The sequence below is a fragment of the Schistocerca piceifrons genome, chromosome 9 (assembly GCF_021461385.2).
Source record: "Schistocerca piceifrons isolate TAMUIC-IGC-003096 chromosome 9, iqSchPice1.1, whole genome shotgun sequence".
Classification (NCBI taxonomy): Eukaryota; Metazoa; Arthropoda; class Insecta; order Orthoptera; family Acrididae; genus Schistocerca; species Schistocerca piceifrons.
The window spans coordinates 213778950-213805565 of NC_060146.1; the positions used below are offsets into that span (position 1 = coordinate 213778950).

The following is a 26616-nucleotide window of genomic DNA, read 5'->3' on the forward strand; positions in this document are numbered from 1 at the left end:
ACAGAAAAATTCACTTATTTTCCTTTGTTTCTTTTTTCTTCAAGATTCTTTTGTGAATATTGTCTTTATCTCCTCTAACACAATCAGTTGCTGCACTGAAACACTGGGGATTGAAGATGCTACTTACTGCATGGTTTCCAACTACCTATTAGCTGCCGGCTGGTGTGGCCGAGCGGTTCTAGGCGCTTCAGTCTGCAACCGCGCGACTGCTACGGTCGCAGGTTCGAATCCTGCCCCGGGCATGGATGTGTGTGATGTCCTTAGGTTAGTTAGGTTTAAGTAGTTCTAAGTTGTAGGGGACTGATGACCTCAGATGTTAAGTCCCATAGTGCTCAGAGCCATTTGAACCTATTAGCTCCATCAGATGAGAGGGATTCGCACTTATCACATTATTGTCATCATCAGAATCTTCAACAGGCGAATTACCCTTTAACTCTTTGATGATAGCTTCGTCGGTATATGCTTCAAACACCAACGCGTCGTCATACACTGACAAGTATTCAAATACTGAAGCATCTGTGGTTTTACCAATAACTACTGAATAAATCTCCAGATCACTTTGAATATCATCCTGCGTTATTTCATCCACTACTACATTCTCACCAACATCTTCACTTGCTGGAATTCTTGCATTTTGCCAGCAGTTCACAATCACATTCTGCTGCACACTGTTCCAGGAACTAGCAGTCGTGTCACATGCCTGCTTCACATTGAAACTGTAGAGATTGCTCACCTTTGTTTCAGTGTTTGCAAGCACATGTTGCGCTAAACGTGAATGGTATTTTGTCTTAAAGTTCTTAATTATCCTCATATCTTGTGGCTGAAGAATCAAAGTACAGATCAGTGTGAAGTGGCATAGTTCAACGTTCTTCAACGCTGACAAGTTGTTATGCGCACTACAATTATCCACCAGCAGTGCAATTTTCTTATTCTTCATTGACATCTCTTTATCAAGTGAAAGCAGCCACTCACTAAAAAGAGTAGATGTCATCCACGCTTTTCGATTTGTCTTTTAATGGACTGCAATAAAAAAAATCATATTTACAATATGCTTGTAGCAGAACATTACAGGTGAAACTATACTGTACTAAATTAACTTATAAATAAAGGAAGGTAAAATAAAATGTATATATCCTCTTACTTGGTAAGCTTCTTATATTTTTTAAGCACCAAGGGTTTGCCAATCATCCGTTAGGTTAGGTGTACTTTAGACTTGTTTCCCCCTTTACATTTTTCTCCTCTAAAGGCCATGGTCTTTTCTGGCATCAGTTAATAAAACAATCCTGTCTCATCTGCGTTGTACAAGTTTTCAGGACTGTATTCTTACAGTTTACACATGGTGTTTTTCCTCCAAAATTTTTCCTAAAATTGTCAGTCGAAAAATAAAGGGCAGTCATATTCACAGATTAATCTATGCTTGCTGAAATCATCATTTTTATTTTGATTAATAAATTGATGTAGGGGTTGTTTTACATTTACAAATGAAGCTTTGGCTATTGACATCTCATGCAGATTTATTTTTAAGAATTTGGAAGAGTAGGTCGAGCAAATGATATTCATGCTCAGGCGGGGTGGATATTTGCTCGAACAATCATGTGAAATTTGACTTGCGTGGTCTGCACGGCCGCTCCCGCCGGAGATTCGAGTCCTCCCTCTGTGTGTGTGTGTGTGTGTGTTTTTTGTTCTGAGCATAAGTTAGTTTAAGTAATGTGTCAGTCTAGGGACCGATGACCCACCAGTTTGGTTCCTTGTGAATTCACATGCACACATTTGACTCGCGTGGCGCTAGTGCAGGGGATGCCCGGGAAACTAGGAACTAGCAGCCACAACAAACTATTGCTCTACTTAAATTTTTGTGAAACACAGGAGAACATAGCATTAAATTCTATCATCTTATAAACTCTTGTTGTAACTGAACGGGTTTGCAATAAAAGTTCTCATACACATATGGATACCATATACAAACATTTATCATGGTTTTTAAGAAACAGTAATATTCAAAGGTGAAAATTTTCTCCTTCAAAAAACTTTGCTTGATTCGAACACAGGTCAATATTTTATTTGGTTACGAGAAATTGTAATGTTTACTGAATGGGTTGTGAACAAGAAATGTGGCCGCTGTTCGCTTATTAGAACACCAGGTAATAACATTACCACCTTTTAACATCTTTAGAACAAGAAGGCGATGTTGTTGTTGTTGTTGTTGTTGTTGTTGTTGTTGTGGTCTTCAGTCCTGAGACTGGTTTGATGCAGCTCTCCATGCTACTCTATCCTGTGCAAGCTTCTTCATCTCCCAGTACCTACTGCAACCTACGTCCTTCTGAATCTGCTTAGTGTATTCATCTCTTGGTCTCCCTCTACGATTTTTACCCTCCACACTGCCCTCCAATACTAAATTGGTGATCCCTTGATGCCTCAGAACATGTCCTACCAACCAGTCCCTTCTTCTTGTTAAGTTGTGCCACAAACTCCTCTTCTCCCCAATTCTATTCAATACCCCCTCATTAGTTATCTGATCTACCCATCTAATCTTCAGCATTCTTCTGTAGCACCACATTTAGAAAGCTTCTACTCTCTTCCTGTCCAAACTATTTATCGTCCATGTTTCACTTCCATACATGGCTACACTCCATACAAACACTTTCAGAAACGATTTCCTGACACTTAAATCTATACTCGATGTTAACAAATTTCTCTTCTTCAGAAACGCTTTCCTTGCCATTGCCAGTCTACATTTTATATCCTCTCTACTTCGACCATCATCAGTTATTTTGCTCCCCAAATAGCAAATCTCCTTTACCACTTTAAGTGTCTCATTTCCTAATCTAATTCCCTCAGCGTCACCCGACTTAATTCGACTACATTCCATTATTCTCGTTTTGCTTTTGTTGGTGTTCATCTTATGCCCTCCTTTCAAGACACTGTCGATTTCGTTCAATTGCTGTTCCAAGTCCTTTGCTGTCTCTGACAGAATTACAATGTCATCGGCGAACCTCAAAGTTTTTACTTCTTCTCCATGAATTTTAATACCTACTCCGAATTTTTCTTTTGTTTCCTTTACTGCTTGCTCAATATACAGATTGAATAACATCGGGGAGAGGCTACAACCCTGTCTCACTCCTTTCCCAACCACTGCTTCCCTTTCATGCCCCTCGACTCTTATAACTGCCATCTGGTTTCTGTACAAATTGTAAATAGCCTTTCGCTCCCTGTATTTTACCCCTGCCACCTTCAGAATTTGAAAGAGAGTATTCCAGTTAACATTGTCAAAAGCTTTCTCTTAAGTCTACAAATGCTAGAAACGTAGGTTTGCCTTTCCTTAATCTTTCTTCTAAGATAAGTCGAAAGGTTAGTATTGCCTCACGTGTTCCACCATTTCTACGGAATCCAAACTGATCTTCCCCGAGGTCGGCTTCTACTAGTTTTTCCATTCGTCTGTAAAGAATTCGCATTATATTTTGCAGCTGTGACTTATTAAACTGCTAGTTCGGTAATTTTCACATCTGTCAACACCTGCTTTCTTTGGGATTGGAATTATTATATTCTTCTTGAAGTCTGTGGGTATTTCGCCTGTCTCATACATCTTGCTCACCAGATGGTAGAGTTTTGTCAGGACTGGCTCTCCCAAGGCCATCAGTAGCTCTAATGGAATGTTGTCTACTTCCGGGGCCTTGTTTCGACTCAGGTCTTTCAGTGCTCTGTCAAACTCTTCACGCAGTATCATATCTCCCATTTCATCTTCATCTACATCCTCTTCCATTTCCATAATATTGTCCTCAAGTACATCGCCCTTGTATAAACCCTCTATATACTCTTTCCACCTTTCTGCCTTCCCTTCTTTGCTTAGAACTGGGTTGCCATCTGAGCTCTTGATATTCATACAAGTGGTTCTATTCTCTCCAAAGGTCTCTTTAATTTTGCTGTAGGCAGTATCTATCTTACCCCTAGTGAGACAAGCCTCTACATCCTTACATTTGTCCACCAGCCATCCCTGCTTAGCCATTTTGCACTTCCTGTCGATCTCATTTTTGAGACGTTTGTATTCCTTTTTGCCTGCTTCATTTACTGCATTTTTATATTTTCTCCTTTCATCAATTAAATTCAATATTTCTTCTGTTACCAAAGGATTTCTATTAGCCCTCGTCTTTTTACCTACTTGATCCTCTGCTGCCTTCACTACTTCATCCCTCAGAGCTACCCATTCTTCTTCTACTGTATTTCTTTCCCCCATTCCTGTCAATTGTTCCCTTATGCTCTCCCTGAAACTCTGTACAACCTCTGGTTCTTTCAGTTTATTTAGGTCCCATCTCCTTAAATGCCCACCTTTTTGCAGTTTCTTCAGTTTCAATCTGCAGTTCATAACCAATATATTGTGGTCAGAATCCACATCTGCCCATGGAAATGTCTTACAATTTAAAACCTTGTTCCTAAATCTCTGTCTTACCATTATATAATCTATCTGATACCTTTTAGTATCTCCAGGGTTCTTCCAGGTATACAACCTTCTTTCATGATTCTTGAACCAAGTGTTAGCTATGATTAAGTTATGCTCTGTGCAAAATTCTACAAGGCTGCTTCCTCTTTCATTTCTTCCCTCCAATCCATATTCACCTACTATGTTTCCTTCTCTCCCTTTTCCTACTGACGAATTCCAGTCACCCATGACTATTAAATTTTCATCTTCCTTCACTACCTGAATCATTTCTTTTATCTCGTCATACATTTCACCAATTTCTTCATCATCTGCAGAGCTAGTTGGCATATAAATTTGTACTACTGTAGTAGGCATGGGCTTTGTGTCTATCTTGGCCACAATAATGCGTTCACTATGCTGTTTGTAGTAGCTAACCCACAGTCCTATTTTTTTATTCATGATTAAACCTACTCCTGCATTACCCCTATTTGATTTTGTATTTATAACCCTGTAATCTCCTGACCAAAAGTCTTGTTCCTCCTGCCACCGAACTTCACTAATTCCCACTATATCTAACTTTAACCTATCCATTTCCCTTTTTAAATTTTCTAACCTACCTGCCTGATCAAGGGATCTGACATTCCACGCTCCGATCCGTAGAACGCCAGTTTTCTTTCTCCTGATAACGACGTCCTCTTGAGTAGTCCCCGCCCGGAGATCCGAATGGGGGACTATTTTACCTCCGGAATATTTTACCCAAGAGGACGCCATCATCATTTAATCATATAGTAAAGCTGCATGCCCTCGGGAAAAATTACGGCTGTAGTTTCCCCTTGCTTTCAGCCGTTAGCAGTACCAGCACAGCAAGGCCGTTTTGGTTAATGTTACAAGGCCAGATCAGTCAATCATCCAGACTGTTGCCCCTGCAACTACTGTAAAGGCTGCTGCCCCTCTTCAAGAACCACATGTTTGTCTGGCCTCTCAACAGATACCCCTCCGTTGTGGTTGCACCTATGGTACGGCCATCTGTATCGCTGAGGCACGCAAGCCTCCCCACCAACGGCAAGGTCCATGGTTCATGGGGGGAAAAGAAGGCGATATTCAGATGAAATGAGATTTCATCTGAATTAAATCTCTAAAAAAAGAAACAAATCAAATTAAACTGACTGTGAATGTTATCACGAGAATAAATTGCACCTGCAAGACCAGTCATGGAGATAGTACCAACAGACATCACTAGATCACGAGAAGAACAAAAGTTTGAGAATTGAATTGAATTGTGATTGTGATTGTGATATTTTATGTATGTGTTAGTTGGCTTGTTGCTTGTGACCTGCATCCTAGAAGATATTGCGATCTGTGTTTCAGTTGCTCAAGCACAGCACTGCATAAGCGTTAGAGAGGGGAGGGGGGGGGGGGGGCAGTAACACCAGCTCGGAGGAGTGTGGGATGGGGAATGGTGAGCAGGCAGCAAATTTCGTCGCTCTGTCAACTGACGGAATCTTTACCGTGTACTTTGGCTTTTTATGAATGTATACCATGCTAAAACTACATTTTGTCCGAATCCATTTGAATCGACTTCAAAATTGAACAAATGTGCAACAGTAGTAGACATTTGTGCGGAGACGGTAAAAGTGAAGATTTAACTGTGAGGTATGGCGGAAATGAAAGGGGTTGTGTCAGCTGCTGGTTCTATGCAGCCAATGAGAGAGGAGCGGACAGACAGTATGTCTGGAAGCAAGAAACATTGTAAAATTTTCCAGTCAGTATAGAAGTGAAATTCGATTTGTATGTGGCAAAAAACAGCTATGTTCTCAGGACCTATTTTATTTCTCTTTGTATTATCAAATTGTAGGCAGTCAGTAAGCAGCCTAAGTTTATAATACATATAATGTTAACGTTTCAGGCAGATACTTCATGCCAGTAAAAAGTTTGTAATTTTGGTTAGTCAGAATGTGTTAAAAATAAATTGTTCTCAAGGAAGCTCTGAAAAAAGTGGGGGAAGGGGGGGTCATTTTATATTCAGAGTTGTATTATCCTCGGGTATTTACGATACTCACCAGGGCAATACTGACCAGTGGATGAATGATACCTACGTATAAATTAATCTCCTGAATTCAGAGCCAGGTGTTAATTTGCCAGGAGCAAATAGAGAGTGTGGAAATAAAATTGTGGGATGAGGTAGGTTGGTCAGGAGGTAGCAAATCAGTAATGTTCTGAACACCTCACTTATCCTGTATCATGTCTCTACTTTCCTTGTCGCTCTTTGAGATCAAAGGAACAAAACACAAACACTACACATAAAGCACTGACTATTGTATTGCCACCTACCTATTTCTGAATTTCCTCTTTTATATATTTCTACCATTATTAAGAATCTAGGAAGTGAAACTAAGAATGGGTAATTGTTGCAGTTATTAAACTGTGACACATAAATACTTAACAGACCTTTTTTTTCTAATATTGTACTTTTTTTTTTTGCAGAGATCAGTCTATTAACCTCAGCAGTATAGGTCAGTTAAAAAATCTGCAAGAACTGCGTATAAGGAATTTATCAGGCATGTACCTGAATGGCAATTTGGATGGCTTGAAGGAGCTTATAAATCTGAAGCATCTGGTGAGTGATACCGTAGTTTTTCATTTAGCTATTTTTGTTCACACCAGTAGTGCAAATTAAATCTATTCTGTAAACTCAAAACAGAAATATGATGAAACATCGACTATGAAATAGTACTAAGAGATGTAAAAAGAGGATGATCGATAGACAGTGACGAAGAGTAGTCTTCTGTCATTGTTGGCTGGATTATTAAGTTAAAGTGGTCACAAATAATGACAGGACCTACAAGTTTTTGGTGTAAAATTTCCTCCCTTATCCAGTAATGAGGAAAACAAGTGAGGGACACATCAGAACAAATGAGAGAATAGAAGATGCTGATTTGTGAATTAAGATAAGCAAACACACTGGGACAACTGGTAATGTTAATGGTACCATGTTTTCTTATTTTAAATTCCATTTTTTGCCGTGATCACAGTCAGCCTGCTCCAGGAACCATCCTTTCAAGTATTAATGGTCACATATTAAATGAAACATAGAGTATAGATAATGGAATACACTGGGTTAAATGTGCTGTGATGTTGTTGTTGTTGTTGTTGTTGTGGTCTTCAGCCCTGAGACTGGTTTGATGCAGCTCTCCATGCTACTCTATGCTGTGCAAGCTTCTTTGTCTCCCAGTACTTACTGCAACCTACATCCTTCTGAATCTGCTTAGTGTATTCATCTCTTGGTCTCCCTCTATGATTTTTACCCTCCACGCTGCCCTCCAATGCTAAATTTGTGATCCCTTGATGCCTCAGAACATGTCCTACCAACCAGTCCCTTCTTTTTGTCAAGTTGTGCCACAAACTCCTCTTTTCCCCAATTCCATTCAATACCTCCTCATTAGTTATGTGATGTACCCATCTGATCTTCAGCATTCTTCTGTAGCACCACATTTCGAGAGCTTCTATTCCCTTCTTGCCCAAATTATTTATCGTCCATGTTTCACTTCCATACATGGCTACACTCCATACAAAAACTTTCAGAAACGACTCCCGGACACTTTAATCTATACTCGATGTTAACAAATTTCTCTTCTTCAGAAACGCTTTCCTTGCCGTTGCCAGTCTACATTTTATATCCTCTCTACTTCGACCATCATCAGTTATTTTGCTCCCCAAATAGCATACCTCCTTTACTACTTTAAGGGTCTCATTTCCTAATCTAATTTCCTAGCATCGACCACATTCCATTATCCTCGTTTTGCTTTTGTTGATGTTCATCTTATATCCTCCTTTCAAGACACTGTCCATTCCACTCAACTGCTCTTCCAAGTCCTTTGCTGACTCTGACAGAATTACAATGTCATCGGTGAACCTCAAAGTTTTTATTTCTTCTCCATGGATTTAATACCTACTCCGAATTTTTCTTTTGTTTCCTTTACTGCTTGCTCAATATACAGATTGAATAACATCGGGGAGAGGCTACAACCCTGTCTCACTCCCGTCCCAACCACTGCTTCCCTTTCATGCCCCTTGACTCTTGTAACTGCCATCTGGTTTCTGTACAAATTGTAAATAGCCTCTCGCTCCCTGTATTTTACCCCTGCCACCTTTAGAATTTGAAAGAGAGAATTCCAATCAACATTGTCAAAAGCTTTCTCTAAGTCTACAAATGCTAGAAATGTAGGTTTGACTTTCCTTAATCTTTCTTCTAAGATAAATCGTAAGGTCAGTATTGCCTCACATGTTCCAACATTTCTACAGAATCCAAACTGATCTTCCTTGAGGTCGGCTTCTACCAGTTTTTCCATTCGTCTGTAAAGAATTCGCTTTAGTGTTTTGCAGCTGTGACTTATTAAACTGATAGTTCATTAATGTTCACATCTGTCAACACCTGCTTTCTTTGGGATTGGAATTATTATATTCTTCTTGAAGTCTGAGGGAATTTCGCCTGTCTCATACATCTTGCTCACCAGATGGTAGAGTTTCGTCAGGACTGGCTCTCCCAAGGCCGTCAGTAGTTCTAATGGAATGTTGTCTACTCCCGGGGCCTTGTTTCGACTCAGATCTTTCAGTGCTCTGTCAAACTCTTCACGCAGTATCATATCTCCCATTTCATCTTCATCTACATCCTCTTCCATTTCCATAATATTGTCCTCAAGTACATCGCCCTTGTATAGACCCTCTATATACTCCTTCCACCTTTCTGCTTTTCCTTCTTTGCTTAGAACTGGGTTTCCATCTGAGCTCTTGATATTCATACAAGTGGTTCTCTTTTCTCCAAAGGTCTCTTTAATTTTCCTGTAGGCAGTATCTATCTTACCCCTAGTGAGATAAGCCTCTACAACCTTACATTTGTCCACCAGCCATCCCTGCTTAGCAATTTTGCACTTCCTGTCGATCTCATTTTTGAGACGTTTGTATCCCTTTTTGCCTGCTTCATTTAATGCATTTTTATATTTTCTCCTTTCATCAATTAAATTCAATATTTCTTCTGTTACTGAAGGATTTCTACGAGCCTTGTCCTTTTACCTACTTGATCCTCTGCTGCCTTCACTACTTCATCCCTCAGAGCTACCCATTCTTCTTCTACTGTATTTCTTTCCCCCATTCCTGTCAATTGTTCCCTTATGCTCTCCCTAAAACTCTGTACAACCTCTGGTTCTTTCAGTTTATTTAGGTCCCATCTCCTTAAATTCCCACCTTTTTGCAGTTTCTTCAGTTTTAATCTACAGTTCATAACCAGTAGATTGTGGTCAGAGTCCACATCTGCCCCTGGAAATGTCTTACAATTTAAAACTTGGTTCCTAAATCTCTGTCTTACCATTATATAATCTATCTGATACCTTCTAGTATCTCCAGGATTCTTCCATGTATACAACCATCTTTCATGATTCTTGAACCAAGTGTTAGCTATGATTAAGTTAAGTTTTGTGCAAAATTCTACCAGGTGGCTTCCTCTTTCATTTCTTAGCCCTAATCCGTATTCACCTACTAAATTTCCTTCTCTTCGTTTTCCTACTGTTGAATTCCAGTCACCCATGATGAATAAATTTTCATCTCCCTTCACTACCTGAATAATTTCTTTTATCTCGTCATACATTTCATCAATTTCTTCATCTGCAGAGCTAGTTGGCATATAAACTTTTACTACTGCAGTAGGCATGGGCTTCGTGTCTATCTTGGCCACAATAATGCGTTCACTATGCTGTTTGTAGTAGCTTACCCGCACTCCTTTTTTTTATTCATTATTAAACGTACTGCTGCATTACCCCTATTTGATTTTGTATTTATAACCCTGTATTCACCTGACCAAAAGTCTTGTTCCTCCTGCCACCGAACTTCACTAATTCCCACTATATCTAACTTTAACCTATCCATATTTTAAAATTTTTTAACCTACCTGCCCGATTAAGGGATCTGACTTTCCACACACTGATCCATAGAATGCCAGTTTTCTTTCTCCTGATAACAATGTCCTCTTGAGTAGTCCCCGCCCGGAGATCCGAGTAGGGAACTTCTTACCTCCAGAATATTTTACCCAAGAGGATGCCATCATCATTTAACCATACAGTAAAGCTGCACGTCCTCAGGAAAAATTACGGCTGTAGTTTCCCCGCGCTTTCAGTCGTTTGCAGTACCAGCACAGCAAGGCCGTTTTGTTGCTGTGATAACCAAGGTATTTTTTACATCTAGGAGTTTCTTGATTCAGCACAGCCTTTATAAAATTTCTGAAGATAATAAATACTGCTTATGTGTCATATCCAAAAACTTCTTTATTGAATTAAACAGCAGTAAAAAATGCATGTGTATTTTGATTTTATCAAGCTGTGTCTCCCCTTCCCCCATTTCTTGAGTGTAATTGTTTTATCAACCATCATGTGATGCCCCACGTGGTTGTGCAATTATTGTTCTGGTTTAATGAAGAATTTTTTTATCTTTAAAAGTGCTGTAAGAGAGATTCATGCCAAGTATAATTTATAAACTTTCTGTTGAATGCTTGGCTCCCTAGATCCAAACTGAAAGAAATATTAAATCTTCACATCACCAATATTTTTATCCCAGAAGTGCCACACTTGGTGGGCAAACATAACAGCATTAGCATTGCCAGGGCCATTGTTTAACACCTCAGTTTATTTAACTGCAGTGTGTCCAGCCTGTTTATATTGGAATGTGTCATTAAGTTCCTTCTCAAATAAGAATTATTATTTAAATTAGCAATAAACATCGCTCACAGATTTGGCCTCAGGCTAGTTCTGTCTGGCTGACAGCTGCCTACAATGCAACACGAGAAGCTCTCGATTATCGTGGGACGTATGATCAGTGTATCACCAGGCCCTCCAACCATTATTGCTTGTAGATGAATCCTGATGATGCCGCTGATTCTTTATTTGAGCAGTACCTCACTCGGTCTCTCAGAGGCTGAGTGGAGCCTGTACCAGACAGCCCTAACTCAGAAAAAATCAGCGAAGTTACTGATAATCGAACCCAGATCTTCCCGCACTGAAGGTACTGGGTCTGGTCCTAAAAATCAATTGATGAACTACATGTGCATTGATTACGTATTGCATGTGCCCCACATTTTTTTGTTTTAAATCTTACAGGTATTTTATAGCTATTGAAAATGCTCAATCACAAATTTTCAGGACATTTTGTATGGGGTTAGGATTAGGTATGGTCTTTGGAGAAATTATTAAATTATTTTATATCTGAAATTAGTAAGGAGGACACAAGCTACTACCTTAGCATCAACCCTTTCCTTTTAGCAGTCTCTGCCAGATGGAGATTGTTTCTTGCCTCCACCCTCTAATCCTCTTCTAAGAATGTCTCTGTAGTTTCCTTATGATTTACTCTCAACTTAAAACTTCGAGTTGCCCTGAACATGTATCTTAACAAATTTATTCACAGTGGTATATATGTGTCCAGTAGCTGTAGCTGTTTTGCATCGCAGCTACGTAAGCTAATGCCCTGTAAAATATTTATGGACAGCTATAAAAAAAAAAGTCTTGAGTTACTCTGTTGTTAAGATTCCATGTTCAGCACATGGTTTTCTGTGTAACTGTCTTAGTGAGCTATTTGTAAATTAGAGGTGGACAAACAATCTAGGGAAAAAAGGCTGAATCACACTACAGATCTGAAGGCTAAAGGAAAAAACTGGGAAACAGTAACAGGACAGATCAAGATGGAGGCAAATTGTTCATAAACATCGTGAGATAATGTTAGAGAGCCTTGCACGTACACTGTTATACGATTTTCCATTTGCCCATTGCAGTCTCTGACGATGGTCAAAAACCTGGGCCACGCTGGCTGCGGAGTGCTGGGCTCCCTCCAGACTTTGGAGACACTGGAGCTGGGAGAGTGCTGTGACCTGCCAGAATCGTTCGGAAACCAGACGCTATCGCAGCTGCACTCACTGCAGCGGCTTAGGCTGGAGAAGGGGCAGGGCGACGGCTGCCCCACATTCGCTCTGTTGGCCAGCGTTCGGACGCTCCCTTCGCTTGTTACGCTGGAGCTCGTCAACTTCGATGTCAAACCAGGCTTTGATACTGCTCTTGCGCGTTGTCAGAATGTCCGCCGCCTCCTGATTATTCCTACATACATATCTCAGGTAAGGTTTCATGTCACATTCTTGTATGATTTTGTGGTGATTTTCTGATTTGACTATTGTGGGAATGAAATAAACACAGAACCATAACTCAACATCCATTTTAACTGGTCTTTATCGTTGTTCTTGGGCCAGAAATATTTTAAATTGAAGGATACTCGGACTTTGTGAGGAAAAGTGGAGAAGCAATTGAATATCTAGCTTTTAGGACTTACAGGTAGATTCACCATCAGTAAAAGAGCAGAGTTGTGAAATATAAATGAAATTGAAGATGCTCAGCTACTGATATGCCAGAGTGAGAGAAAAGAATGAAGTTACAGGAAGAGAAATGAGACCTGAAATTAATAGGAAAGATTGGAAAAGGAGATGGGGATAAACCAAAAAGATAGACTGAGAGAAACATGAAGATAAAAGAGTAAGAGAGTAAATTATTCACTAAAGTAGTAAAGAAACAACATCCAAACTGAAGAAAATGAGAGAAAGAGATAAAGTGTAGTGCAAAACTGCCAACTTCTACAGTTTATCCGAAAAATTTATGGGAATTGCAGCATTTTACAGTTTTAAGGATGGACGATGTCATTTTACAACTTCACAGGCAAAAATTTGAAACATTAACATTCAATAACCAACCCGCTTCCATACAGTCAATTGTTTGCCTGGGTCGAAGGCAAGTCTATGATAGTCACTAACTCGTTCTTTGATCTGATTGGTACTTTCAACTGTGACGTTTGTTCTGTCATTGGAATTGAATTTAAAACTGGGATGGCAGTTCTTCCATGTATCTTAGGTGTCAACAGGCTCTGCTCTGCAAATTCTTTGTTCCGCTCTTTTTGGTTGTTGTAATTTAACCCATATTTTTTGACCATGGGTGGACTAATTACATTTGTTCCGTGTGTGTGTGTGTGTGTGTGTGTGTGTGTGTGTGTGTGTGTGTGTGCGTGCGTGCGTGCGTGCTTTACCATGTGCATATTCTTTGTTCACAGGGTTGGCGTCATGTTCATTTAATAGTTTAAGACTCTGTGTACTTTAATATGTTTCCATGAAGTGTTTTTATGTGACATCAGTGATCCAGGTTCCTGTTGATGTTCAGTACGCATCGAGACACTTGTTCTGACATTTTCATACGCTATATTCCTATTGTAGTATTCATGAATAAATCCAACAAGAAACAGCACTTAACAGACATTTAAAGAATTGTTCTGTTGATTTTCCGAGCATACCAATAACCAAGAAAGGGAGAAACATTTTCCTTTGTGCGGTATTTGGGTGTGATATTAATATTGCACTTAGTGGAAGAAATGATTTAACTAATGTGAAGTGCGGTAAACATGTAAGTTAGGTTAAATTGAGGGAAGATAACAAGGAAATAGAAACTTTTTTTGCTGAGTCTGGAAACGTTGCCAGTGACAATCCTCTCTCTCTCTCTCTCTCTCTCTCTCTCTCTCTCTCTCTCTCCCCCCCCCTCTCTCTCTCCCCCCCTCTCTTACCGCCCCCCCTCCCTCTCTCTCTCTCCTCTCTCTCTCTCTCTCTCCCTCCCTCCCTCCCTCCCTCCCTCCCTCCCTCCCTCCCTCCCTCCCCCCCCCCCCCTCTCTCCTCTCTCTCTCTCTCTCTCTCTCTCTCTCTCTCTCTCTCTCTCTCTCTCTCTCCCCCCCCTCTCTCTCCCCCCCCCTCTCTTCTCCCCCCCCCGCTCTCTCTCTCTCTCTCTCTCTCTCTCTCTCTCTCTCTCCCTCTCTCTCTCCCTCTCCCTCCCATACATACACACACACTTACACTTACACACGTGTGCCCTTAAGTGCAGCTGATAATCTCTTGCTTTATTTAAGATGATGTTTCCCACATCAGAAGTTACAAAGAAGTGTGGCAGTGGTCGCATGAAAATGACATGGCAAAAAATGCATCATCTGAATTTGTTAACAACGAACCAATTTCTTTGGCAACGGATGAAAGCAATGATACAGATACCAAGTTGTATTCTGTTGCTGTTACATTCTCTGATATTCTGTGGAAATAAATAGTGAGCACAGTGCTACACATACCAGCACTAGACAGAGACACAACAGGACGAAACTTAGGTAACCCGATGTTATCACAGCTGAATTCTCATTACATACCAATTAAAAACTGTGTGGCTTTCTGCTCTGACAAAGCTCCTGTTATTATAGGACACAAAAATGGGGTTTCAGCAGTTCTGAGTGAAGTTCAACCAGGTATTGCCATCATAAGTTGCATTTGCCAGCTGATTAATCTAGCAGTTGAAAAAAGTGTGGATTAGATCCTTGTTGATATATTTTATCTCTTAGAGAAGAGTGTTACAAGAAAAGGACCCCTTCAGAAAGTTCTGAAGCATGTATACAGGGTGGTCCATTGATAGTGACCGGGCCAAACATCTCACGAAATAAGCATCAAACAAAAAAACTGCAAAGAACGAAACACATCTAGCTTGAAGGGGGAAACCAGATGGCGCTGTGGTTGTCCTGCTAGATGGCTCTGCCATAGGTCAAATGGATACAACTGCTTTTTTTTTTAAATAGGAGCCCCCATTTTTTATTACATATTCGTGTAATACGTACAGAAATATGAATGTTTTAGTTGGACCACTTTTTTAACTTTGTGATAGATGGCACTGTAATGGTCAAAAACATGTAAGTACGTGGTATCACGTAACATTCCGCCAGTGTGGACGGTATTTGCTTCATAATACATTACCCGTGTTAAAATGAACCATTTACCAATTGCGGAAAAGGTCGATATCGTGTTGAAGTATGGCTATTGAGATCAAAATGTCCAATGGGCGTGTGCCATTTATGCGGCTCGGTATCCTGGACGACATCATCCAAGTATCCGGACCGTTCGCCAGATAGTTACGTTATTTAAGGAAACTGGAAGTGTTCATCCACATGTGAAACATCAACCACGACCTGCAACAAATGATTATGCCCAGGTAGGTGTTTTAGCTGCTGTCGCAGCTAATCCGCACATCAGTAGCAGACAGATTGCGCGAGAATCGGGAATCTCAAAAACGTGGTGTTGAGAATGCTACATCAACATGGATTGCATCCGTGCCATATTTCTATGCACCAGGAATTGCATGGCAACAACTTGAACGTCGTGTACAGCTCTGCCATTGGGCACAAAAGAAATTACGGGACGCTGACAGATTTTTTGCATGTGTTCTATTTAGCGACGAAGCGTCATTCACTATCAGCGGTAATGTAAACTGGCATAATATGCACTATTGGGCAACGGAAAATCCACGATGGCTGTGACAAATGGAACATCAGTGACCTTGGTGGGTTAATGTATGGTGCGGCATTATGGGAGGAAGGATAATTGGCCCCCAATTTTTCGATGGCAACCTAAATGGTGCAATGTATGCTGATTTCCTACACAATGTTCTACCAGTGTTACTACAAGATGTTACACTGCATACAGAATGACAATGTACTTCCAACGTGATTGATGTCTGGCCCATAGCTCGCGTGTGGTTGAAGTGGTATTGAGTAGCATGTTTCATGACAGATGGATTGGTAGTTGAAGCACCGTACCATGGCCCGCACGTTCACCGTACCTGTCGTCCACGGATTTCTTTCTGTGTGGAAAGTTGAAGGATATTTTCTATCGCGATCCACTGACAACGCCTGACAACATGCGTCAGCGCATTGTCAATGCGTGTGCGAACATTACGGAAGGCGAACTACTCGCTGTTGAGAGGAATGCCGTTACACGAATTGCCAAATGTATTGAGGTTGACGAACATCATTTTGAGCATTTTTTGCATTAAGGTGGTATTTACAGGTAATTACGCTGTAACAGCATGCGTTCTCAGAAATGATAAGTTCACAAAGGTACATTTATCACATTGGAACAATCGAAATAAAATGTTCAAACGTACCTATGTTCTGTATTTTAATTTAAAGAACCTACCTGTGACCCACTATTCGTCTAAAATTGTGAGCCATATATTTTTGACTATCACAAAGTGAAAAAAGTGGTCCAACTAAAAAATTCATACATTTTTTACGTACTACACGAGTATGTAATAAAAAAATGGGGGTTCCTATTTTAAAAAACGCAGTTGATATGCGTTTGACCAATGGCAGCGCCATCTAGCAGGCCAACCATAGCACCATCTAGTTTCCTCCTTCAAGCTAGACAAGTTTCGTTCTTTGTAGTTTTTTCGTTTGACACTTATTTCGTGAGATATTTGGCCCGGTCACGATTAATGGACTAGGTGGGTATCTTCAGGCAGATGTTTGGATAGACTACTCGACCAGTGAAATCCCCTTCTTTCTTTCAAAGAGGAAGTATTATTATGTACCTAAAAATCTTCACAAGGTTGACATCTTTCAGAATACTTAGAGTGGAAAACAGTGGATCCAAAGAGTATCAGAAGAAGAGAATTCTTGATTCTGCCACTGCACGTGCCCCTAAAAGAATAGCGTATTCTTCCAAATTGAGAAACTCATCCTGAAAAGTAAGACTTCTGCTACAACACATGAGGATAAAATTGTTTGTTCCTGTCCTCAAACTTGAACAAGGCCTTTTGTGCTTTGCTTAATGTGACAATTCCTGTATTTGACAAATTCTTCCCCACAAGTCCACTTTTTATTAGAACTTCTAAGGGATTTGCTAAGCAGATGTTCATGAAGTTTGTTAATCCCAAAATTGTCAAAAGCTCCTCATTACTTGAAGTTGAATACAACTTGATTCAAAATCAAAGAAGCGATGATGAGCTTGTTATTGGCAGTCAGACTTCAAACATAGTGAATGATCTCTAGCAAACAGATAAATCCCTTTTCTTTTTGTTAGTGAGAAACTACTTTTGTACTGCCTGTGGCTACATCATCAGCAAGTTTCCACACAATGATGATGTGTCAAAGCATGCTCAAGTTGCGAGACTAGACAAAATTGAAGATTCACAGTTTTCTTCCATTTGGTTTTTAGTGGAAAACTTTTGTATTATGTTATGCAAGGAAGAGAATAAAACTACAGAATGAGGTAGTGATTGAGTTTCCTCTTCAGGTAGATGACACTATGGCTGCAAATCAAGTTCCTGCAAGTAATTCCAGTTGGGCACAAATATCATGAATTCATGGAGCCGATGGACTTTTTAAGTATAACCGAATTTCCAGAATAATGTTGTCAATTCTCACCCAACCCCATAGCAGCGAAGAGTGTGAACGTGTTTTCAGCTTTGTAAAGAAAAATAGGCCATAGTTCAGATCATCCGTGTCTGGTGAAAGGAAGTCCTGTCATGTATGCTCCAAACCAGTATCACCACGCCTGCTGCTGTTCAACATGTATTTCTTCTTTATTGTTATGTTGCTCTACAAATCATTGGCCTATGATGTAAGTAGATGGGATTTCACTGAAGTATTCTGTTTAAAGCATGAATTATTGTATTTTGCAGCCCAGTAATATTATTGTTTTCATCAAGCGGGGGGGTGTTTGTCGTGCATGGGCTTTACTGAAAGCCCTTTTCGAAATTTGACAGTTACGGTAGTTACGCAAAGTGAGGTTGAAGAGAGAGCCCCATCTCTGTAGATCAAGGAAACCAGTATTAAATGGGAGGATCAAAATGGCTGTTCATACTGCACTGCAGAGCACGTTCAGAAACTGGGCAGGGTATCGCCAAGGCAGGAAATTCCTGTGTCCAGTTACGTGCATTGAGGCAGGAAGATGAAAGAAGATTGGAGGCACTAGAGATGTAGATATGGAGAAGAATGGAAAAAGTGAAATTGGAAGACCGAGTAAGGAATGAAGAAGTATTAAGAAGAGTTGGAGAAGAAAGAAACATGCTGAAAGTCATCAGAAAGAGAAAAAGGAACTGGACTGGACATTGTTTGAGGAGGGACTGTTTATTGAAGGAAGGAATGGTGGATGAAAAAGGGGGAAGATGAAAAGGAAGATATCAAATGCTGGAAAATATCAAAGGAGACAAATATTCAGAAATGAAAAGACTGGATATAGACAGACAAAAGTGGAAGAGGCTCAACCCGTGACAAGACCTGCCATAAGGCAGAATACCATACTACTACTATTTGTGCGCATGAGATGAAATGTCCGTGTTGATGAGTGTCTGTGTGTGTTTTATGAGCTCTGTATTTGTCCACAAGCTTTGTTATTTAATGTGTGGGCTGTTTGTCATGAGTGTTGTGTCCGTAGAGGAACCATTGTACTCTGTGTAGTAATCTGTGTAGTTTCAGTTGTGTGTTATCCGACTTCACTCATGCATTATAGTTTTTTTGATTCCCAACTAATGTGTGTGTAGAAATACTGCTTTCATTGTGTTTTGTACTTTTTACAGTCTGCCACGACAAACCATATGGTACTAGGTGGGGTCACAAAATTGGGCGATTCTTTGACGCACTTTGTTTGGGGTGTGACCCACGAGCTGCTGCGGGTCACTGAGCTGTTTGTGGATCAGTGCGAAGACCAGAAAGGTCCTCCTGGCAGCCACACTGGGAAGGACAAGGAGAAAAAGAAATCGTATACACCACCATTACCTGGTGCCGGTGCAGGGGACAGCATTCCTGTCCTGAGACCAGTGCCGGGAAGCATACCGCCAGATGATGGTGGAAACAAAAGTACAGACTCTCGAACTCGAGGAGAAGGCTCTTCGCCAACTTCTAACTCTTCTTCAGCTGTACCGACACCGGGGGCGCCACAGGTAAGTTTTTGTACTGTATTGTTGAGTTGTGAATGTAGTGTAATATATATTTTCATTTAATTGGATAGATAAAAAGTCTACTCACCAAACAGCAACAGAACACTCGCATAAAAGGCTGTTGTGATTGGCAAGCTTTCCTAGCCAGTGGCTCCTTCTTCAGGCAGAAGGGTTGAAGGGAAAGGAAGACGGGTGGAGGAAATGACTGGAGAGGTATAGGAAAAAGGGGTTGATTTTGGGCAAGTCACCTTGGGGAGACTGGCCGTATGGGATGAGAAGGAAAGACTGATTGTTGGAGACTGCATCAGACGAGATTTGAAAACCTGAGAGCGTAAAGGTGGAAGACAGGTTAATATGCAAGACAGAGATTACTACTAAAACATCGTCTACCAGTTAATAAGTATGAAAAGCTAAGTGCATTGTACGTAACGGAGGTGAGATGGGGCGGTGAAAAATACATGGGAAAGACAATGAAAGATGTGGAAAACTAAAACAGAGTGAATCAAAGAGTAGTTAGAGTGAAGAAAAGCTGAGACAGAAGAAATTAACATAAATTAAGGCCAGGTGGGTGCCAAGAACCAAGGACATGTTGTAGTGCTAGTTCCCACTGGCGGAACAATCAAGATGGCGCGTGTGGAGAAACGGATGCCGAGGACAGGAATGTCACGTTGTAGAGCATGCTCTGTAACAGGATATTGTGAGTTCATATATACCCTCTGCCTATGCCCATTCATCCTAATTGATAATTTGGTGGTAGTCAAGTCGATGAAGGAGGAAACATAATAGCCGGTATATGACGTGTCGTTTCGTGAGTGGCTCTCCCTCTGATAGTATATGTTTTACCACAGAACTATTATAGGTAGTGGTAGGAGTGTGCATAGGGCAAGTCTTGCAGTGGGATAGTTGCAGGGGTAGGAGCCATAGAGTAGGGAGATGGGTGCAGAAGGAGCATAGGATCTGACAAGAATATTTTGGAGATCGGGAGAGCGATGGAAAGCTATTCTGGGTGTGGTGGGCAAAATTTCAGGCAGACTGGATCTCATTTCAGGGCACGATTTTAGGAACTCGTGGCTCTGCCGAAGTAGCTGATTAACACATTCCAGACCAGGATAATAGTGAATCACCAATGGTGTGCTCCGTAGCTGTTTTGTGGTGGGATCAGCAATACCAGGATTGGATGTGATGACCCGGGAAACGTGCTTTTTAACTAGGCTGTTGGGGTAATTACGTGCATTGAAGGCTGAGGTGAGAATGGTGGTGTATTAGTGTAGAGTGTCTGCATCCAAATAAATACGTTTTCCTCGGATGCCAAGGCTGTATGGGAGGGAACGTTTGACATGGAAAGGATGGCACTGTCAAAATGTATGTACTGTTGTTGTTGGTAGGTTTAATGTGGACAGAAGTGTGTATCTGGCCTTTGGTGAGGACGAGGTCAACATCAAGGAAAGTGGCATGGGATTCAGAATACGACCACGTGAAATTTAATTGGGAGAAGGTATTCAGAGATTCCAGGAATTTTAGCAGGTCGGCCGCACCATGAGTCCATAGGGTAAAGATGTCATCAGTGTACCTAAAGCAGACCACGGGCTGAAGACTTCTGGACCCTGGAAAGCCCCTTCCAAGTGACCCATGGAAAGGTAGGCATAGGAAGGAGCCAGCCTGGTTCCCATGGCCATACCCCTGATCTGTTTGTATGTCTGCCCCTCAAAGGTGAAGTAGTTGTTGGTAAATGTAAAGTTGAGTAGGAACAATGTCATAGGTTTGGAATCAGGTGGGCACTGACTGAGGAAATGTTCAGCAGCAGACAGACCATGTACATAGGGGATATTGGTATAGACGGAGGTGGCATCAATGGTGACAAGCAAGGGGTGTGGTGGGAGTGGGACAGACACGGATTTCAGACGATCTAAGAAATGGTTGGTATCTTTGATATGGGAGGGGAGTGTTTGTACTATGGGTTACAGGTGTTGATCAACTAAGGCAGATATACATCCGGTGGGTGCTTTGAAGCCAGCAACTCTAGAATGGCCAGGATGATTGGGTTTGTGGGTCTTAGGAAGAAGGTAAAAGGTGGGGTGCATGGTGTGGGTGGGGTGAGAAGTTCTACGGATTGAGGTGTTAGTAGGGACTGCCGATCAGTTTGAATCACAAGGATGGGATCTTGATGGCAGATGCTATATGTAGAGGTGTCAGACAGCTGGCGTAGACCTTCACTAACATACTCCCTTCGGGCAAGTACTACAGTGGTAGATCCTTTGTCTGCTGGGAGGATAATGATGGAGTCATCAGCTTTTAGGGAATGTAAAGCCTGGAGCTCTGCAGAGAACAGGTTAGGGTCATGTTGTAGGGACCTGAGGAAGGGTTGTGAAGCAATGCTGGATGTGAGGAATTCGTTGAAGACTTGTAAGGGATGATATTGAGGTAGTGGTGGTGTATCAAGTTGGGGTTGTGCTCTGAACTGTTCAACACAGGGTTCAATGTCAGGTTTTGAGGTTGGGCTGCAAAGTGATATTTCCAATGGATATTACATGTGAAGGAAAGGAGGTAATTCACCAAAGCAGTGTGATCAAATGCAGGTTTAGGGCTGAAAGTGATGCCCTTAGATAATTCAGATAATTCAGGAGGGAAGAGAGCTTTAGATGAGAGGTTAAGGACACTGTACTGTTGTGACTGGTTCTTAGGACTACGAGTTATTCTTGGTGTGGGAGGCAGTGGTAAAGGCTGTGGGATGTTAAGGAGGTTGGCCAAGCTCAGTTTGTAGGAGAGGAGTGGTGGTTGATGGTGTGGCTGTTTAGGGAGCTCCACAGGGATAGGAAAGGAAATACCACTTTTAAGGTAGTTTAGAGGAATGTGGGATAACTTTTTGAAGTGAAGTCGGGCTTGTTGCTGCAGTTTGAAGTTGGCTTGGTAGATGATACCATTCAAGGAAAAATGAGTGGCAGATAACTGCAGGATTTTGTATAAGGAGAGAAGTCTGGTAGAGTGGAAATTTGCTGATGATGAGGCATATAGCTCACAGGTTAACCAGGTAAGAGCAAGAGATTGCTGTATTTGAAAGTGTAGAAGAGTCTGGTGTAGGGTAGGATTGCATCCAGAAACTGGGACTTTCAATGTTAGGCCAAAAGGAGTAACTCAGGTTTCAAGAAACAGAATGTGAGACCTTAGTTTTGATAGTGCAAAGGCATGTTTTCGAAAAGAACTGATGTAATATGAGATGGGATATATCATGGGAAGAGAGGACAATTTGGAGAGTTAGAAATTGTGAGAGTGGCACAAAAAAATAAAGAAATAAGCAGAGGGTGGAAAAGATAGAAAAACAAAAAAGTAAGGAAAAACGTCAAAAAAATTAGAAAAATTTGTACGGAAATTTTTAATAAGTGGTCAATCTGTATTGATATGAAAAATGATAAAAAGAAAAAAAAAATTGATCGGAAAAGTCATGAAAACAGACAAAATTTTAGAAACTGGATAAACAGAAAGCGAAAGTCATAGGAGAAAACTAATTAGGTTGGCAATTAAAGTGACATAAGAAAAAGCAATAAAAGTCAATCGGAATGGTTTGGCAAAAAACAATCGCACAAAAATGTGAAAGAACTATGTATAAATAAGATAAGTGGATGGTGGAAAAGAAAATAGCTTTCAGATTTGTGAATAAATTGGCGAAAGACAATCAGGAGAAGGCCATGCAGTGTGATGAACCGTAAGTTATTGTATGTACATTCGTAAATGACAATGGGATTGCTATATGCAAATAAAAATGAAAATGGACCCACCTACAAGAACGGAAATCGGTATTGGAGAAGATGTAGGGGCAAAGTGTTGATTAATCTTGGTGATATAGATAAATAAATGAAATGGATTAGCATGTAAGGTAGAAAATTGATCATAGTTTGAACAAGACAGACGACAATAAAGACTGACAAGAGGGTTAAATGAGAAGGAATGATGGCTACATGGGCTAATATAACAACAAAAAAACTAGCACTACAACATGTCCTTTTTTCTCGCCACCCACCTGGTCTTAATTTATATTAATTTCTTCCATCTCAGCTTTTCTGCATTGTAAATACTCTTCGATTCACTCCGTTTTATAAGGGGTGTTCAAAAAGAAATGAGCCAGAGGCATAATTACAGAAATCAGTACCTGTATGTTAGAAGTATTGACTTTGGCTGTTGAGACATTTATCCCACTGTGACACAAGGAGGTGAATGGCTGTCTCATAGAATTCCCGGGTCTGCAATGTTAACTAGTTCCGCACATACAGCTGGACATCGTTGTCAGAGGTGAATTGTTTGCCCCTCGGAGCCTTTTTAAGGGAACCAAAAGTGGCGTAATCACAGGGGGAGAGGTCCAGACTAAATAGATTGTGGCCGAGAACGTTCCATTTGAATTTCTGCAGGAGTGCTTTGCAATGTCATGGAGCAGAATGACCCCACAGGTGAGATTGCCTTGTCGTTTTGATTTGATCGCTTGGCGAAGTGTGATCAAGGTTTGTGGGTAATGCTGGCCATTCACTGTTGTCCTGTGCTGCAGGAAGTGAATCAGAAGGGGGCCATCTTGGTCAAAGAAGAAAGTCAGCATAACAAATCACCTCGGACAACCATGTCCAGCTGTACGTGCGAAACTGGTTAACATCACAGCCCTGGGATTTTTATGAGGCAGCCATTCACCACCTTGTCACAGTGGGACAATTGTCTTAACAGCCAGGGTCAATACTTCTAACGTATGGGTACTGGTTTCTGTAATTATGGCTCCGGCTCGGCTCATTTCTTTTTGAACGCCCCTTATAGTTTCCTACATCTTTCATTGTCTTTCCTGTTTGTTTTTCACCACCTCCTCCACCTCTGTTACATACAATGCTCTCAGCTTTTCACTCTTATTAACTCGTGCACAATGTTTAAGTAATAATTTCTGTCTTGCATATTACCATCTTCCACCTATAAGCTCTCAGGCTTTCAAATGTCGTCTGATGCAGTCCCCAACAATCAGACTTTACTTCTCATACCATACAGCAAGTCTCCCCTGACCCGGGGTTCTGGGTGACTTTCCCAAAATCTACCCCTTTTCCTAGACCTCTCCAGTCCTTTTCCTTCACCACTTTTCCTTCCTCTTCAACCCTTGCGCCTGAAGAAGGAGCCACTGGCTCTGAGAGCTTGCCGATCACAACAGTCTTTCATGTGTGTGTTCTGCCACCACTTGGTGAGTAGATTTTTTATCTATCGAATTAAATAATTTTATCAGTAGTTGATTGTTTCTATTGCAAATACGTTTTGATGCACACTCTTGTTTCGTCTAGAGGTATGTAGGCTGTGTTTATTGATGGAAGTAAAAGTCTGTACACGGGTTGGACAAAATGTAAACCCTTGAATAAATGTGGTGTATAGCCACATTTTTGTATCAGAGAAAAAAGCGTACGTTTTCCAAGGGGTCGGTTGTATAATTACTGAATTGCTATCAGTGAGATAGTACACCGTTCCTTCTATTAAAATTGTTAAAATTCCTTGAGAGTTTCATGAGGGGGGCAATGGTCCTTTAATGTTTCTCCAACAAGACCACAGCAGTGGAAACATTCAAATTTGTCGAATGTGAAGGTCAAGATAGATTGTTATTTCATTCTCAAGTTCAGTCAACCAGTTTTGCTCATTTCCAGTGCCATCTATGAGATTTTTATCTTCTTGGAAATCAGATAACAACTCTACCAATAGTGTTTGATGTTTTGGAATTCACATTACACGGTTTTGATTGGCATTCTGTGTAAGATTCTCTTCCTCTGTCTATCATTTCACGAAAACATTGTAAGTGCACACTTATCTCTTTTATCTTTCAGTGTTATGTGAATAATTGTTCAAAGTGATGTGACCATATATTTTCTTCAGTTCAATGCAAGATAAAATGGACAAACAAATTCCAACTACAGTGAAACCCCAATTTTACATTTTTGTGCGGTCCAAGGCATACGAATTTATCGCACGGAATCGTGAAAAACATAAAATCAGAGAATGTATAATCGAGTTCCACTGTATGCGATTTACACAAAGTTCTTCAAGGAAACCGTCAGACATTTACTAATGAAAATTCTATGAGCTTCCTATTTTCTCTGTGGCCATTTTTTCGGGCACTCTCCACAGCAGGTGGCCGTGACAGTATGATGATATTAAATACCTCAATGTAAGTCAGAAATTGCTGATGCGAACTGCCAGGGTGTAACGTGTTTCAGGAGGTATCTTCAACATCAAAATCCTTCAGCAACATCCTGTATACACTTTATGATCAGAAGTATCCAGATGCCTGTACATAATCTCGAATTGACCACCAAATGTTACAGAGAGGTGTACTGATTAGTATAAAAGGAAGTAGGGACTATTGTACTCTTAGTAGAGGAACAGTAACAGCAGATAAGGTCAGTCAGCGGAGCTAAATGACTTAGAATGTGGACTTGTCATTGGATGTCGACTGAGTGACAAATCTATTGAGAACATTTTAACTCTTCTAAAGCTGCCAAGTTGGTGATGCGATTATGAAGTGGAAACGCAAAGGAACAATCACAGCTAAACTGAGACCTGACGGACAGAGGCATTCGAGCATTGCGGACTGTGTTGTAAAAAAATGTGAAATTACTGGAAAGAATCACTTATTAGTTTCAAAGAATGGGTACAATGGTCAAGCAGCTTCTCATACGTCAACACGTTCCTGTTGTCAGTGCTAAACCATGCTTGAGATAGTGTAAAGAGCAATGCCACTGGAAAGTGGATGACTGGCCACAAATGATTTGGAATGACAAATCATGATACTATTCCCTGTGTCAGTCGCATGGAAGGTTTTTGGTTTGGCAAATGTGCGGAGAACATTACTTGCCCATCATGTGTAGTGTGAACAGTGAAGTACAGAGGGGTTGGTGTTACGGATTGGGAGCGTTTCCTACAGGTTGTGTATGGTCCCATTATTATTATTATTGTTAAAAAACAAAGTGTTAAAGGATAGGAACACTTTTTCCAGCATTGAGTACTGCGTATGACAGAGGAACAGTTTGGAGACGATCACCATTTGTATTAGCTTGACAGTGCACCCTGTCATACAGCAGCATCCGAGACGTAGTGGTTTGTAGGCAGTAACATTCCTGAAATGGACTGGCCTGCAAAGAGCCCCAACCTGCATCCAGGAGGGCACCTTTAGGATGAGTTAAAACATTGACTTCACTCCATATCCCAGCATTCTCCATGACTGCTTTGACTAGATTGTGCTCTTGAGGAAGAAATCACTGCTGTTCCTTCATAGACATTCAGACACCTCAATGTGCATAAAGCTGAAGGGCTGTCATGCTCCATACTGATGTCCACTAAATCTGTCTGAGTATTCCTGATCAGATAGTGTATGCTGTTGTGACATCAGAT

At 40.8% G+C, this 26616-nt stretch overlaps 1 protein-coding gene across 3 annotated transcripts in view; it reads left to right on the forward strand.

Moving 5' to 3' along the window:
- LOC124717381 overlaps positions 1-26616 on the forward strand; it is a 184658-nt gene that overhangs the window by 154781 nt on the left and 3261 nt on the right. For all 3 annotated transcript variants that reach the window (XM_047244225.1, XM_047244227.1, XM_047244226.1), the window contains 3 exons: positions 6899-7031; positions 12225-12560; positions 18865-19227. In XM_047244225.1, the coding sequence (XP_047100181.1) occupies positions 6899-7031; positions 12225-12560; positions 18865-19227 (832 nt within the window). The remainder of the gene's footprint in view (positions 1-6898; positions 7032-12224; positions 12561-18864; positions 19228-26616) is intronic.